At 44.5% G+C, this 17,540-nt stretch overlaps 1 protein-coding gene across 1 annotated transcript in view; it reads left to right on the forward strand.

The window, feature by feature from the left end:
* The window catches only part of LOC147725260 (vomeronasal type-2 receptor 26-like), a 303,578-nt gene extending 287,607 nt beyond the window's left edge, over window positions 1–15,971 (forward strand). Inside the window, exons 6-7 of the mRNA XM_086918226.1 lie at window positions 1,928–2,051; window positions 14,998–15,971. Coding sequence (XP_086774352.1) covers window positions 1,928–2,051; window positions 14,998–15,902 — 1,029 coding nt within the window. The 3' untranslated portion in view covers window positions 15,903–15,971. The remainder of the gene's footprint in view (window positions 1–1,927; window positions 2,052–14,997) is intronic.
* The last annotated feature ends 1,569 nt before the right edge of the window (window positions 15,972–17,540 follow it).

Here is a 17,540-nt window from a genome sequence, read left to right on the forward strand (position 1 = left end):
AAACGCTGCTGGTGGGCTTGCAGCACTGGTTGTGCCACCCGCAGAAGCAGTTTGTTAAGTGTTTCTCAGGTCTGCCATTGCAGACACTGTGTGCAGTCTAGTACTCCTATTCTGACTGGGCAAGTGCACCCACTTGCCAGTCCATAAACCTTCCCTTTTCTGCATTTTAGTCACCCCTATGGTAGGCCCAATGGAAGGGTGGATTGTAGGTAAAAGATAGGACATGCACTGATGTGTGTGGCATGTCCTAATACTGAATAACAGCCATTTTCATTGTTCACTATTGCAAGGCTACCTGTTCCCCCTGGGCCAGATTAGGCAGTTTGATTATTACAGTTTATAATCCTAACTGGCTCAGGTAACTAGGTAGAGATTCAAGTTTAGTATGCCTGAACTCAGAATGATAAAATTGATCTTTTAGTAAAGTTGGTTTTAACATTTTGTGTTTGAAAATACCACTTTTAGAAAGTAGGTATTTTCTTGTCTAACCATCCAATCCTGCCTCTGCTAGGTTTTGTATTCCTTGTCTGGAGTTTGAGTGACAGGGGCTGGCGGATTCGAGGAGACAAGCTGAGTCAGCACAGGGCTGAATAGAGCGGTCTGCATGCAGATGGGAGGGAGGAGGTGCACATGGAACTTGAATAGATCTGTGCCTTCCCTCTACAATGCTGGCTCCACCTCCTGTGGTGCGTCTGATGTCCCTGCTCTGCACTGGGAAAGGAAAGAAGGAGTCATGTAAACAGAGTGCTCCAGGACCCACCAGAACTGGTTTAGACTAGGTATAGGCCTATCTGCCTTCAGAGAACAAAGATAAACTGTGTATAAAAAGGGTGACACAAAGCGCCGGGACACCCCCAGGGGTAGCCGTGCGCTATAAAAGAGACCCAAACATAACATAACATAACCGTTCTTGCGTGTAAGGAACCAACGCATCACCTTCCCTGCAACACTTTTGTTTTATAGCGTTCGAATCTTACGGTACGTTGACTCAAAGTGTTGCATTTTACATCTTAAGAGAACTAAGCTAATGCTAATGAAGCCATTCAAAATCCACACATAGTGACTTTGCATCGCCACATAGATACGAATTTGAAATTTCTCACTCTGGAGCATCACAAAAAGTGACGCTCCGGCAGTGCAAGGTGCACTTACATAAGCCCCCTAGTGTAATGCAAAATAAAAGCACTTTCTAGAATATTTTTTCATTTCCCTACAATGAGGTATGAAATCAAATGTTACTGAAAAAATATGCATTGTTGCATAGATTACATTTTAAATATTCACATTTTCCCCCAAAAAACACATTTTTAAAACATACATATCTGATGATTCATCCAAACAATGACAATTAAATGGATGACACTCAATATTGTTCAAAATGTCCAAATCTTTGTAAAGCATGCTAAAATCACTTAAAAATAAGGCAATTTAAAAAATATATTTTACTGTTTTGTGCCTAAGCAGATGAGTCTACATGTACATTAGTGTGTGTGGTAAATGGAGAAGTGTGGCTCACTGGTTAGAGGAGGCAGACCTGGAAGCAGAGGTCATCCCGGGACCAGGGTTCAATTCCCGGCTCGGCGGGGTCTTGAGTCCTAAAATGTCCATGGACTCGACAATTCTCGCTCCGGTGCCTACTCGATTCATGGGTTCACACTCTGCGACTCTGGGCAATAGCTTGCTTAATCTCCACAATGGCCCCTCGCAGCGGGATGCCTGGCTTTCACCTTGCGGATACCCTGCCGAGCTTATCTCACAGGGGAATACCAGGACGGGTTTCCTAAGCAAGCGCTTAGAAACCGCTTGGTGATTTGCGCTATATAAATTCCTGTACATTTACATTTACAATGATGCATTGTGTGCCGTCTAGCAGCTGCCACTGAACAAATGTATCCCAGCTTCTTCTTCCTTCTACTTGGCTTCACAGGCTCCGCGCTCTGTCTGCAGTGAGAGCTGCCTCCCAGGGTACCGCAAAGTTCCAAGAGAAGGGAAGCCTGTCTGCTGCTTTAACTGTGTGCCGTGTGCAGATGGAGAGTTTTCCAACATGACCGGTATGTGGAAGATTGACGCCCTAAAGACTCACATTAAATATATGATCAATACGGGGGAAAATAGGTGTGTGTCAGAAGATGACTAGTGACTGCAACACAAAACCTCAAAAGAGAGGAAATATAACAGTTAGTACAGTATGCTAAATGTAACGCCTGCCACCACCATTTCTGTTTTGTAAACTCACTTAAGAAGAATCTTTACAAATCATAGTCCCATATATAAAACAGTACAACATTAAACTCCCACATACAACAACAGGCCTCATCATTTGTGATATTATGATGCAGAAAAAGGGTTCCTTGTTGCTTTCTTCAGATTTATCACAGAATATTTAGACACAGTCACAACAAATATGATGCTCAAAAGGGAAGAATATTCACCCAGCATACACAAATGGCAGCCCCACTTGAGGTTCTATGTAAACCTATATACGCCCATACGGCGCACGCAAATTTGTATATGACACAGTTTTTATTAATATTGTAATCTACAGTAGATGTTGTTCCTTCAATCTTGTTCTTTACAAGCACTTTATTGCAAATTCCAAATGATTCTTCACATCAGTCAACACATGTTTCATCCTAACCCATTTCATCAGGGCTACAAATACCAAAAAGGATAACAGAAAAAATGTTCTAATCTCAAATCATTTTTGCTAATATAATCTTGAACCTCCAGCAGCTTCTTCACGCGGTACACTCCTGGTGGAGTGAGTGTGATGTATAGTGCAGTAGATGTGATGTACTTTACCTGCAGGTTTGATGCTGCATTTGTCAGGAGTGTAGGACAATCCTTCACTCAGGGACCCACCATACAATCCCCAGCTAAAAAAAACGTATGCTATACTTCTCTCATCACTTTCAGTAGCCTAACTAAAATATGTGTGAGATGTGTATTTCTCTTTATTCTGACACCCCTTCCTGAATATTAAAACACCCTGGACATTACTTATAAACTGATGTCAATGTGTTTCTGCTCTTCTCACAAGCCTTGTATGGGGTTGAACATATTCATATGGACACAAATAGCACATAATATGTTATGTTATGTTATGTTATAGTAAGTTTATATAGCGCATGGCTACTCTAAAAGAGTGTCCCGGCACTTTCCACAGGCATCTCAGTGTAAAACAACATAACAAGGAAAAACAGATACAAGAAAAAGAAAAAGGCCCACCAGAAAGAACTAGAGATTAAAAAGCCAAGTCTTCAGGCTCTTCCTGAATTGAAGCAGATTGGAGGTGATGCGTAGCGCCAGTGGAAGCGAATTCCACAACTGGGGTGCCTTGAACCTGAAAGACCGCCCCCCAGTGTGGGCCTTCCTCACACGCGGAACCACAGCAGTGAAGAGAGATTCAGACCGCAGTGAGCGGGCTGGGGGATAAAAGGCCAACCTCCGCTGCAGGTACCCAGCGCCTGAGCCATGCAATGCTTTGTGCATCAGCGTCAGAGATTTAAACATAATCCGCTTCCGGATGGGCAGCCAATGGAGCGTCTGCAGCAACCCAGAAGCACGTGCTCGCCTATGTAGGCCAAAGATGGCGCGGGCAGCAGAGTTTTGTGCCACCTGCAGGCGCTGGACCAGATAATCAGGGAGGCCAAAAAAGAGGGCATTGGCGTAATCCAACCTGGATCCAATGAGCGCTTGCACCGTAATCCGCCTATGCTTCACAGACAGCAATGGAAGGAACTTGCGGAGCATCTTCAAAATGCGGAAACAGGTGCCGGCCAGACCGAGGACATGAGTTCTCAATGAAAGCTTGATGTCCAGCTTGACACCAAGGTTTTTGGCAACCAGTGATGGCTGTGCGGGAGGACACATGTCAGACGGCCACCATTGCCGCCACTCAGGGTGGGTGGCACAGCCAAAGAATAAGACCTCCGACTTACTGGAGTTGGCTTTCAGACTGTTCCGCTGGAACCAGTCGAAGACCATTCCCAGACAGCCCCGAATACTCTCTCCGTCCCATGCCTGGTCTTTACCGCAAGTGAAGAGGAGTTGCGTGTCGTCGGCGTAGGACATGATCTGGGCCCCATACGCCTCCACCGCCGCCGCCAGAGGGGACATAAAGATGTTAAACAGCGAAGGGCTCAACACAGAGCCCTGTGGAACCCCGACTCCCAATGGCAGCATCTCGGCGGAGCTCTGGGAGACCCAGATCGTCTGGCGGCGGCCTTCAAGGAAAGATGTGAACCATTTGAACACCGTCCCCCTAATGCCGATGTCATAAAGCCTGGCGAGGAGCGCCTCATGGGGGACGGTGTCAAAGGTCGCCGACAGGTCCAACATGACTAACATGGCCTTGCCACCAACATCCAAGGTCTCCCTGATGATCTCCGAGACCTCCAGCAACGCCGTTTCCGTACTGAAATTAGGACGGAATCCGGATTGGGACGGATGGAGCAGATTGTTGTCTTCTAAAAAGCTCGACAAGACGCCATGGACATGTTTCTCAGTGATCTTGGCCAGAGCCGGGAGAAGTGCAATTGGCCTATAGTTGGTCAGAACCTCGGCATCACGACCAGGCTTTTTCAGGAGGGGGATTACCATCGCCCTTTTCCAGGTGCGAGGGACACTCCCCTCCCTCAGGGAGGCATTGAGGATGGGATTGACCAGGGGGTTCACCACCGCCGCCATCCCGGCCAAAAAATTGGCAGGGCAGGGGTCGAGTGGCGAGCCTGATTTAAGGCTGGCCAGCAGCACCCGAGACTCCTCGCTAGAGACGGCAGGAGAGTCTGACAGCACTGCAAGAGGCGTGGACGATGACCTATGTCCCGCCACGGGGCCGCAGCCGCCCTCCTCTGAGCTTTCCAAGAAGGAGACCTGAATCGCCTTGATCTTGTCGGTGAAAAAACTGGCGAGATCACACGCCCACGCATCCGATGATACTGGCGGTGGTGAGTGGGAGCTGGGGTCGTGAACTCCTTCACAACGTTGAAGATCTCCTTACAGGAGTTCGCCGACGCCTCAATCCTCCTAGCAAGATATTCTTTCTTAGCTCCTAGGATGTCCCGGTGCTAGGCCTTCACAACCGCCCTGTAGGCAAGTTTGGCCTCCCCATCGTACTGAAGGCGCCAGGCCCGCTCAGCAACCTTACATTGGCTGCGAGCCACACGCAGCGCCTCCGTGAACCACGGCGCAGATTGCCGTATTACCGTGGACCGAGGGGCTGCCTTTGGGGCAAGATCATCCAGCCTTTCAGTCAGCCACAGCTGCAGAGCCTCAGTATCTCTTTCCAGATCCCCCGAGAGGAGGCAGGGATGTTCCGTAAGCGCCTGCTCCAACATATCAGGCGTCACTCTGTGCAATGCTTTTGAGGCTGGTCTAGGCACCGTGGGGGAGCTGTTATCCGATTCTCCAGCACGGAAAACCTAATCAGCCTATGATCCGTCCAGAGCACCGGCAGGGTTTCGATATCAGCAATCGGGACTGACGAGAACACTTGATCAAGGGTGTGCCCTTTCTCATTTGTAGGACCCGACACAAACGGTGCGAGGCCCAGCGGAGATGTAATGTCCAGCAGTTTAATAGCGTCCGGGTCATCTGTCACGTCAAGATGGAAATTGAAATCGCCTGCCACTACACAGTGCTGTGTAGACAGCGCCAGCTCGGAGATCGCTATCTGCAGGTCCTCGAAGAAGGAACCCGTAGGGCCTGGTGGCCTGTAAACCAGCAGCCCCTTAAGCGCTTGGCTCAGAGACAGTCTGAGTGTAAAAGCAAGGGACTCAGAGCCCCCGAAGGGATTCAGGGGAAGAACTGAGCAGGAAACTTTCTTCTTTACCACAACAGCTACTCCACCACCCCTTCCCTTAACTCTGTCCTGCCGGAGTATGTTGTATGCCGGAGGAATGGTAGAGAAAATGTCCGGATTGGACGCCTCTCCCAACCAAGTTTCGGTCAGGAGAAGACATAAGGGATTTTCCCTGACAAGAAGATCATATACGTGCAGGGCATGGCAACCTACTGACCTCGTATTAAGCAGCAGGCATAGATGTTTAACACAAGCCTCGGCAAGCCTATGGACGTTGACCGGTGTCCAAATAGGCGACCAGCCGCAGCCCAGGCAGCTCCCGTTTACCCTTGAAACGCCCCAGAAAAACCGAGCGACAAGAGCAGGAATAGGTCTGCATAGCACGCAGCGTCGCCGAGGTGTAACTAATCATCCTCACCCACGCCTGACCGGACCCGCGTCCACTGCCGCCCCAACGCCTCCGGGACGCTGACGGGCGCAGACGGGCAGGACTCCGGCACGACTCAGGCTAAGCGAAGGCGTCCACCTGCGCGTAAGGGAGCGACTTTAAATAGGCGCTCCAGTCAGCCCTAAGCGCGTGAGTCCGCTCCAAGATGGCGGCCGCCGCCGAATGGAATGCCCCAATCTAAGATGGTGCCCAAAGTTAGCCCCCAGGACCCGGACCCACCAAAGTGGTGGTGCTTTGTAGGCAAATAATGCTCTTTTTATATGCGGAGAGGGGAGTGAGGGGCGCGAGCTACAGGCAAGGAGACTAAAATCAGGGGGTAAGTTAAAATAAAAGCAAACCGAAATACAAAACAGGAAGTCTTAAAATAGACAGCGCTAGTGCCAGCGCAAGCAGTGTGGTAGGTAGTAGAGAGTATGTGACTGTCATCTCTAACATGATTAGGGTAACATTGGTAAACAATGGAAAAGATCAGTCTCTTGGGAGTGTGTAACTGGTAATATCTTCTAAAAACACCTGGTAAGAAACAATATACCTGTTATGTGTCTGCACTCGTAGGATCACACCTGACCACTGAGTACAGGCTAGCACAGTTAGCTGACTGCCATCAGTTAACCCAGATGCAACTCATAACAGCATCCTGATGGACTTCTAAGTGAAAGCAGGGAAATATGTATATTTTAATTCCTCTTCCACTGTTCAAACTACTTTTATAGAAGAAACCTTTTAGTATGATGGGACTCAACAATGATAAATATTAAATTTGTCCACCTCACTGTTGTCCACCCACAGTGAGAGAAAGTGCTAAGAGCTATGTAGCATATTTCTGAAACCAACCAATCCTGGAGCTACACTGCAGTTTTAGGATTGGTTGAAGTAGGCCAATCCAGTGCTCATTGTGAGGTTGGGGGTCTTTGGCTGCAATCCCTCTGCTGTTTCTCAGTCTTGGGATTGCAGGTTCTGAAGTGCGCCAATCAGATTGTTCAGCTGCACATTGCCCATAATGGAGCCAGCCAGTCAGGATTGACTACTCCCACTGAAGTGGTCAATCAGAGCACATCTGGACACCAGAACTTCAGATATACTTAATGTTTTAATCTCTTCATACCCAACCAAATTCCCTTTTTAATCTCTAATTTCTTGAAAAAGGCTTAAAGACATTTACAACAAATCTACTTTGCGCAGTAAAGTTCCTACTTTTTGCTGAATTTCGCTTAATCTATTGAGTCCATTTTTTCTGTATCGGAGAGAAAGGCTTCTCATACGCATTACCATGGACAATCACACTTTTTTAATCTCTGTTTTTCTTGACTGGGTCAGCACAAACCTTTCGAGAAAGGAGCCAAAGTGGATACATTTCTTTTTTGTTATGTTTTGCAGTTTGCCTCTTGTGATCCTTGACACTGCCTTTGTGACCTTTAGCCTCAAAGGTAGCAAAGTCTCTGAGCTTTGTTTACTTCCTGTCACATGCAGGGGATGTAACAATGAAAGCACATTCATAAAAACAATGCTACCATATTAAACCTTTGTAACATGGTTGTTTATTTGTGAGGTGCCAAATGGTAAGTACATTTGTACACTTATTCTTTTAGGTATTGCAGCACCAAGAGGGAGCTTCCAGACAGCTTTGTAACAGCTCTGTCTCTCCACGTTCTGACCCGGGCAACCACCCTACTAGAACCCCAAAGGCTGCAGTCTCACACAAGACAATACTACACATCTCTCTCCTATAAACAATCCAAAGATTTCCTACAACAAAGCTATGCATCACGATGCTATGCAAAAATACATATTATTACAAACAGCACATGTAATACTAAACAATACCCACTAATATCAACATCCCATATTTACAATAATTTCCCTGAATCAAATGCAAAGAATAACACATTTTTTTTTATTCTTATTCTTATGCATCACTAACATTTCATTACAAAGAGATCAAACAGTCTAGGTGTCCGGCGCACTCTTCCTTGACCAGCATCCACATGTTCAAACACACCATCGTCATGAGATTCCTTATTACCTTTTTCACCTCTCAGCAACATTCCGCCATCCTTACCACCTACTTGGTGTTCCACTCATTACCATCTTTCAGCAACAATATATAACAATTCACCTTCCTGATTTGGAGAGGCTTTTAAAACTTGGATAGCCCCTTACACTCTCTCAATCCCTTCCTTACATGCACCAAATCCCCCACTGCCCATCTCGCAATGACACCCTCAGGGGATCCACCAAGAAACTCACCATTCCTTTCCTTATTTCCACATCTTAATCCAAAAGTTTATAGGCTTTGCTTCCCCTCATAACACTGTAAAGCACTTTGCCAGTGACACTATGGGGCGCGGTGTAATATGCACACTCCAACTTCCTTACTGCATCCCTCTAATAACCACCCTGACACAAAACCAACTGTATACCTTCCTTAACAGTCATATTACACCTTTTGACAGGACCAATACTTTGGGGGTAGTAAACTGACGATCTCATGTGCTCTACCCCACTCTTCCTCAAAAAATCCTTCATGTTTTAAGATACCAACTGCACCTCATTATCAGTCACTACACACTCCCTTACATCTTCTTGTTCCCTTAAAGGTTTGATCACATCCAGGGTTGAAACCTGATAAGTGAACTTTACCTCAGGCTAACTCGAGTAATAATCAATAATTACCATTATTTATTTAGGATGGGATCCTAAGACATCGAATGGTTCTGAAACGTCCAATACTACTTTCTTCCATGGAGCATTCATTTTTTCTACCACAACAGGCAGGTACTTCACTGTTCGCAGAGACCTATTGATCAATGCACATGCCAAACAATACCTTACAATTCTTTCCACATCCTTATCCAACCTGGCCACCTGTACTTTGTTCTTATTCTAAGCTTAGTTGAGCTCATACCACAATGTCCATCATGAGATAACAATAATATGCACTCTCCCAATACCACCTGTACTACTCACAAAACACCCCTCATCAATATTTTACTCTCCATACACAGTTTTGTGCATATATTTTGGAAAGATTTTACCCCATCCAAGGACTTTCCTTTAGCCGGCAACCCCACAGTCATGCACTTTACTACCTCCTGTAACATCTCATCCTCCAAATCATCTTGTACCCACTCCTCATGAGAAATGAGTCCATTGGAAATGATGCACATGCAAGCAACCATTTCTTCACTCTCATTGACCTCGTCAAACTCAGAGTCTTTTATTGACAACCTCAACAGAGAATCTGCAACCACATTCTTTTTACCAGGCACATACTCCATGGTGTATGAAAATTCCATCATCCTCAACCACCCAGTGCAAGCTTGTCATTAAACTTGGCAAGTCACTGTATTAGTGAAAATTCCATCAAAGAATGGTGATCTGCACGCATCTAAAAATATGTTCACCACACCATTTTTTTTAAAGGTGTACCCCCCACCAACATGCCAAAGCGTCTTGTTCGATGGTGGAATACTTCTGGTCCGCATCTCTCAACTATCTTAAAGCATACACTATGGAGACATCTTTCATTTGTCTGAGCTGCACCAGCACTGCACTTAGACCCACCGAACTCAAAAAATACATATAAAGCTTTTAACTGTGCAGCACCGGTGCAGATGCAATCTCCATTTTGAGCTATTTTAACTGTTGTTCGCATTCCATACCTCATTCAAATCTGGTATTCTTCAACATTAATTTCTACATATTTTTGGTTTTATCTTCAAATACCTAAACCACTAAGAGAGACTCTGGGGAAGACAAGGCAAACCCAAGCACGATAAATTAAACACAAAAGAAGTAGGTTGCCTCTTTGACCTTCTTAAACTATTCATGGCTTACAGCATCAAGATTTTCAGATCCTACCACGGTTTCCTTGCTTTTCGCATTATTTAGGCAACCTACTTCTTTTATGTTTACTTTATCTGAAAACATACAAATGAATTGTGAATAATATTCTACTAAAATCAAAACTTTAACTCATGTTTATCACTTGGTTACAGAGCACTTCAATCGCTTTCACCAGCTTTAGCTTTGGTGACACTCCCTCTTCATCCAACCAGTGTCCAAGATATTCAACACCATTCGCACAAATGTTACACTTCTCTAACCTAATGGTTAAACCTACTTGTTGTAAAACAGTAAGCACACAAGACAATACTTAATGATGCTTATCTTAATTCTCCCCAAAAATCTAAATATTGTCTTTGAAATCGGTTACATTGCACAGCCCCTTGAAAAACTTCTGCATTGCCCTCTGGAACACAGCTGACGCTAGACCAAAAGGCATGTGGTTAAATCTAAATGCCCCTTCTGGAGACATAAACGATGTGAGGTGCCTTAAATCAATACACATCCTCAGTTCTCCATTAGGTGTTTTAGCCAAACCCACAGGAGCAAACCACTTACAAGCCTCAATTCCCTTGATGATATCTGCTTTACACAACGCTTCCAGCTCTTTTTTTAAAGGCTCGCTCATAACCAATTGCACAATATGGGGTTTGTGCAATTAGTATGACTTTCAGTACTATCTTGTGGGCAAATTCCTAGAGCAACTCCAACTTGCTGTTGATTACCTCTGAAAACTTATTGTGCCATTCTCTTTTGCATGTTACATTCACATCAGCCCCTGCCCCAATACCCGATTACGGTGCCTCGGGTCAAATGTAATCAGCAAATCCTTCTGTTGTTGCCACCCTAGCAAAAAAGAGCCATCCTTAGCTATGTAGAACACGTTTTCAAACCATGAAACTCCAGTGAACCTTTAAAGCTTACTAATAATTCTATGGGTGCACATCCAAGCACAATTGACTAGTAATTGGCTTTGTTCAAGAAACACACTTCAATTTACCAGTTTTGGCACTTCAAAGTAAATGGCGAGGACAAATCTTTATCACAAATTATTGCTCCTTTGCATGGGGTGCCACTATCTGGGTTGGTGTGGAAACCCCTTTCCAATTAGAAGATACTCGGGTTGAGTAGATATGTACTGGTCCAAGGATACTTGTATGGCATTCCTGTGGTACTGGGAATGAGATACACTCCCAACGCAACCCAACCACAAAATCGAGTCTTCCTCTCCACTGCTCTCACCCCATGGACTTATTATTATTATTATTAGATTGTATAAAGCGCGTAGTCACCCGTAAGTATCCCAGCGCTAAGATCCACACATCTGAGGGTCACTGGGGCGAAGGGGGAAGTCAGATCAGGGGAAAAGGTGCGTTTTCAGCCGCTTCCTGAATCGGAGATAGTCTGGTTACGTTCTAAGGTCGCGGGGTAGTGAATTCCAAAGATGGGCAGTGTTAACAGTAATGCGCCGTCCACCCGTGCGCACCTTATTAACTCTGGGGATGGTGATAAGGTATTCCTGATCGGATCGGAAGGATCTTGGGGCTTTGTAGGGCCTGATGAATTTTCTTAAAATAGGGGGGCCTTTGTGTTGTAGAAGTCTGTGAGACAGACAGAGAGCCTTGAACTTCACTCGCTCTCTCAATGGAAGCCAGTGGAGAAGTTTCAGGGCTGGTTTGGCCGAAGCTCTGGCCGGGGTATTGGTAAGGATCCGAGCTGCGGCATTCTGGATCCTTTGTAATTTGTTAAGAGTTGCCTCGGGGGCACCTAGGTAGATGGTGTTACTGTAATCCAGCCTTGATAAAATAAGGCCTTGGATTAACAGTTTCTGGGAGGCAGGAGGAAGTAGGGGCAGAATCTTCCTGATCGATTTAAGGAGCCCAAAGCACGTCCCCGCGATTTATTTGGCTTGCGTCTTGAAAGACAGATCTTTTTCAAGCCAAATTCACAGGCTTTTAATCTCAGACTTAGGGGCAGGGGGTTCACCCAAGTAGGGGGGCCAGATGTTCTGTGACTGATCTTTAATAGATCCTAAGCGGTGACTTTAACACATTTCTAGACATTACACTGGACCAATCATATTCTCCCCTCCAGGGCAAACCTGCTGTATGCAACTCGGTGGTTCAGGCTGATTGGCTTGACCATTGGGATCTCGTAGAAGTCGGGCAGACATGAAACCCTCAGGCAAATACATTCTCCTTCTAGTCACCTTCCCATGCCTCCATGATCATCTTGATCCTTTCCATCAACTGATTTGCAACACATCCCTCCAAATACAATATCTTTATACAGATTATCTCTCAAAAAACCTCTCTGTTTATAATACATTAATTGTGCACCTTGCCTGGGGAAGAGTGCCTACCCTAGTACGTACCTGGAGGGTGTTACCTTTGTGGCCGGAAGACAAAATACTTCACTACTGTGCAGTACATTGTGGACAGTAATAGCTCAGCCTCAATCAGAGACATTTAATTGGAAGTGTGCAAAGTGAACATCGGTAGCCAAGTCAAGTCAAGTCGAGATTTATATAGCGCACTACATGCCCAGAGGGTCTTAAGGTGCTTGAGGAAGGGGGGGGAGGTTTACTTATCGAATATCCAGGTTTTAAGCTGTTTTCTGAAGGCTAGGTGGTTTTGAGTAAGGCGTAGGTGGGTGGGAAGGGAATTTCAGGTTTTGGCCTCTAAGTAGGAGAAGGATCTTCCCCCCATGGTGGCTTTGTGGATGCGCGGCACAGCGGCGAGGGCTTGGTTGGACGAACGCAGCTGGCGGGTGGGGGTGTAAAAGGAAAGGCGCGTGTTGAGACAATCAGGTCCAAGTACGTATAGGGCTTTGTGTGCGTGGGTGAGGAGACGTAACGTTATCCTCTTGTTGACGGGGAGCCAGTGAAGGTCTTTCAGGTGAACGGAAATGTGGTCTGTGCGGGGGATGTCTAGTATGAGTCTGGCTGAAGCATTTCCTAATGTTATTGCAGCAAGACCCGTCTTCCTTGTCAGTAATTATACATTTTATAAACGAGACACTATGCCCCCAGTCCAGCACGTTAGGCATTTGATTTTTGACTGCCTTCATAAGTTTCTCAGCCGAGTCAATCCTTGCACGGATGCAGCAATGGCCACTCCCAAGGATTTGATCTCATTCACCATTTCTGTGACTTTGTGTTCTTAATTAGCAATAGCTGGGACAATGGGTGAAGTTTCTTTCATGATGAATTCTCATGTAAATTTAAGCATCTTTCATGATGTTTTTCTAGTCACCTACTTATTGCCTAGAAATGGTTTTGGAAACAGAAACTGAAGTGCTTTTCTTGCATATGTTGCAGCTGGGAAAAGTTCCAGGGAAGTGACAGGTAGTCAAGTTAGTTTGTATGTGTGGTCATATGTTGCAAATATTTTACATTGGGTATTAAGGTTGCAGTTGTATGGTATACAATCCCATTTAGACTCATGGCACAGAATAGACAGTATGTTACTAACCAACCAACACCTTTTTACTATTCTACATAGCCCTCATCTCTACTAGAGGATATCGGGTCCCAGTGGTACCCAAGCCTCTATGCGTCCATGCATCAATACACACAAAGGGTATGGTGCACTGTACATTTCAGAAGGTGTATGACCGCATGAAAACATTTTGTTCTGATTCAAACTCTAGGACTCACTTACGGCATTTCAGCATCAGCCTTGACCGGGGAGTATTCAAGCAAGGGTAGGGAGGCAGGTGGGTTGGACCGTATCCATTTCAGTATAACATTTGTGCAGTAGTCTCTGTCATTGCATTTGGTCAGTCGACGCATAAGAAAATGAGTCACAGTGATGTACTCTCACTGGCCTGCTGCCGGGCACATTTCAGGGTGTCTTAAGGCAGGTTCTGTAGGCTCTGTCTACTTCCAGAGTCAAATTAATCTTCGTGAGTTCTCCCCTATCCCCAGCCATAGGATCATTTTCCTAGTGTGTGTAAGCACTAACTCCAGAAGTTTAGATACAGGCCCTTTGCATTATTTGTAATCAGAAGGAATGAAGTCCAGGTTCTGCTGGTGTGCAAACATGCTGTCAAGCATTATCCATAGAAATGAGTTGTTGACCTGGACAGTGTAATGTGTAAGCAGGCAGGGAGATTCCTGCTGTGTTTGGTGTGTACACATTTAGCGTCTGTAGTAACAGTTCTCCACTGCTACGTATTCCATATGGGCTAACTCTTACAGTGGGGGGAGCAGCAATGTCTTTCTCTTCACTGCTCCACTGTTCGATCACTCCATAAGTGAATGTGGCAGTTGGCACAAGCTTCGCGCACACTGTGTCATCCCATCACCAGCTCTGGCCCTGGTGCTGCTCTACAGAACTGTGCAAAATGGTCTCTGGGGGGATGCATCCCCCATTTCATTCATTTGACCACACTGCTTGATCACGGAACCCTCTTAGTGAGATGCAGTAGCAAAGGTGGGGGGCATGTAGCATCCATTGGACAGCTAGGATTCTACAGGTGCTCAGAAGTGATGGTAGCCTATATCCTCACCTACACTTAATGGTGTTGATTTTCCTAAGGATCTTGGTCTCCTGGGATGGTGCATTTAGGATGTGTAATATCAGCATTATATACTGATGTAATAGAATAGATCCACATCCTCTTTTCTGGTCATAGTATCATTTTAAATTATCTACTGTCAAAGAGAGGTAAAATTTGTAGTCATTAAGTGGTTGCATTTGAGTAGCAGCAGTCTAACTCAAACCCTGCACCTTTACATTTTTTTTACATCTAAAATTATCAAAAGCTCACTTTTGTACTAAAAGTAAAATATTTTCTAAATAATTTGAGAATAAATACTGTATTTAACAATCAAATGAACTTTTCTGAAAAGCTTGAACCAGTGGAAATGACTGATTGTGTTTGCATTTTATTTTAGACATGGAAAACTGTATGCAGTGCCCTGAGGACCAGTGGCCGGATGTCAAGAAGGCTGGATGCCTCCTAAAGGACATTGTTTTCCTCTCATACAGTGATATCCTTGGTGTGATTTTGGCCTCTGTGGCCTTAATCTTCTCTGCTATCACTGCTGGAGTCCTGGGAATCTTTCTCAGACACCGGGACACACCCATAGTGAAGGCCAATAACCGGGATCTCAGCTACGTACTCCTCACTGCCCTAATGTTGTCCTTTCTCTGTTCCCTCCTATTTATTGGACGCCCTGAGACATGGACCTGTCTGATCCAACAAGCTGCATTTGGAACTATTTTTACTGTTGCTGTGTCTTGTGTTTTAGCAAAAACTGTCCTTGTTTTCATTGCCTTTAATTCCACCAGGCCTGGGAGCAGATTAAGCAGATGGCTGGGATCACGGGTGTCCGGCTCTATTGTCCTCTTGTCCACACTAGGAGAAGTGACAGTCTGTCTGTCTTGGCTGCTCACCTCTCCACCTCACCCTGGCACTGACATACAGTCTGAGACTGGGAAGATAATCTTGCAGTGTGACCAGGGTTCGGTGACTGCTTTCTACTGTGTGATTGGTTACATGGGACTATTAGCCTTTGCCAGCTTCTTAGTAGCATTCTTAGCCAGGAACCTCCCGGATAATTTCAACGAGGCCAAGCTCATCACATTCAGCATGCTGGTGTTCTGCAGTGTCTGGGTCTCTTTCTTCCCAGCGTACGTCAGCACTAAAGGCAGGTACACAGTGGCCGTGGAGACCTTTGCCATCTTAGCTTCCAGCGCTGGACTGCTGGGCTGTTTGTTCATTCCCAAATGTTACATCATTCTGTTCAGGCCGGATATCAACGCCAGAGGACATTTAACTTTACAAAGGCATTATTAGTTTTATATAGGAGTTCACCCTTAAGTTTAATATTAAAATTTTGTATTTCTGGAGGGCTTTAAAGAAATGCATCATCCTTTTGTATATCCATTTGACTGCCCGTAGTAAAGCATTAATACCTCTAGTAATAAAGATAGTTATTAAGTTATTAAGGATATCCACGGTGCATGATTTTGAGTCCTTTCTGTACTTGCATAGTTCCTGTTGTTTTACTACCACTAGTGATCCTGCAGCACTGATTTTACCACCCAGAGAATCTGGTGTAACGTCTAGAGCGGCCAACCTTGCAGCTGGGGAATTGGGTATGAGTCTAAGCTGGAGGCTCAATAACCTTTGATTCGGGACAAATCACTTTAGTAGCCCGTGCCTAAAAATGAATGAAATTGCAATTATAAACTCTCATTAATGGTAATGTAAGATTTTTCATTACAATTTTGAAAATGCCACTTTAAGAAAGTTTACATGATCAAGTTAACCAAGATGAAATAGTCTAGATTCAGGGTCAAGTTAATGAATTATCTGTAATACAACTGGTGCTCATGATGAGTTCAAATTATATTGAATAAAATCTTACAAAAAGTAGCCCTTTTAAACCTTTCTCAGGATTGTCACTACAAAACCTTTGTGTGTATCTTAGCTGTCACCTCGACTTAACATTTAAAACCCTTAGCTAAGCATTAAACTCACCTTTTTTACATGTGAGTCATCGCTACGGTAGGCCGTAGGTAGCCTGTAGAGCTGGGGACTGTGTAAATAAAGGGATAAATATGAGCTTTTACATTTTACATGCCCTGGTAGTAAAAAACTCCGAAACTCATTTTTCACTTCTTGCAAGCATTTCCTTCTCTTAGGATAACATTGGGGATTTCCTACATTTAATACACTGTAATTTCTAAGTGGGAGTAGGAAGGTCAATCATGTTTAGTAACTATGAAATTGCAATTATAAACTCTCATTAATGGTAATGTAAGATTTTTCATTACAATTTTGAAAATGCCACTTTAAGAAAGTTTACATGATCAAGTTAAACAAGGTGAAATAGTCTAGATTCAGGGTCAAGTGAATTAATTATCTGTAATACAACTGGTGCTCATGATGAGTTCAAATTATATTGAATAAAATCTTTCTCAGGATTGTCACTACAAAACCTTTGTGTGTATTTTAGCTGTCACCTCGACTTAACATTTAAAACCCTTAGCCAAGCCTTCAACTCACCTTTTTTACATATGAGTCATCGCTACGGTAGGCCGTAGGTAGCCTGTAGAGCTGGGGACTGTGTAAATAAAGGGATGAATATGAGCTTTTACATTTTACATGCCCTGGTAGTAAAAAACCCCGAAACTCATTTTTCACTACTTGCAAGCATTTCCTTCTCTTAGGATAACATTGGGTATTTCTTACATTTAATACGCTGTAATTTCTAATTGGGAGTAGGAAGGTCAATCATGTTTAGTAACTATGAAATTGCAATTATAAACTCTCATTAATGGTAATGTAAGATTTTTCATTACAATTTTGAAAATGCCACTTTAAGAAAGTTTACATGATCAAGTTAACCAAGGTGAAATAGTCTAGATTCAGGGTCAAGTGAATGAATTATGATGGTCTGTGTATTTATTCACAGCTGTTCTCTCCTTT

This window comes from Lissotriton vulgaris, chromosome 4_1 (assembly GCF_964263255.1).
Source record: "Lissotriton vulgaris chromosome 4_1, aLisVul1.2, whole genome shotgun sequence".
Taxonomy (NCBI): domain Eukaryota; kingdom Metazoa; phylum Chordata; class Amphibia; order Caudata; family Salamandridae; genus Lissotriton; species Lissotriton vulgaris.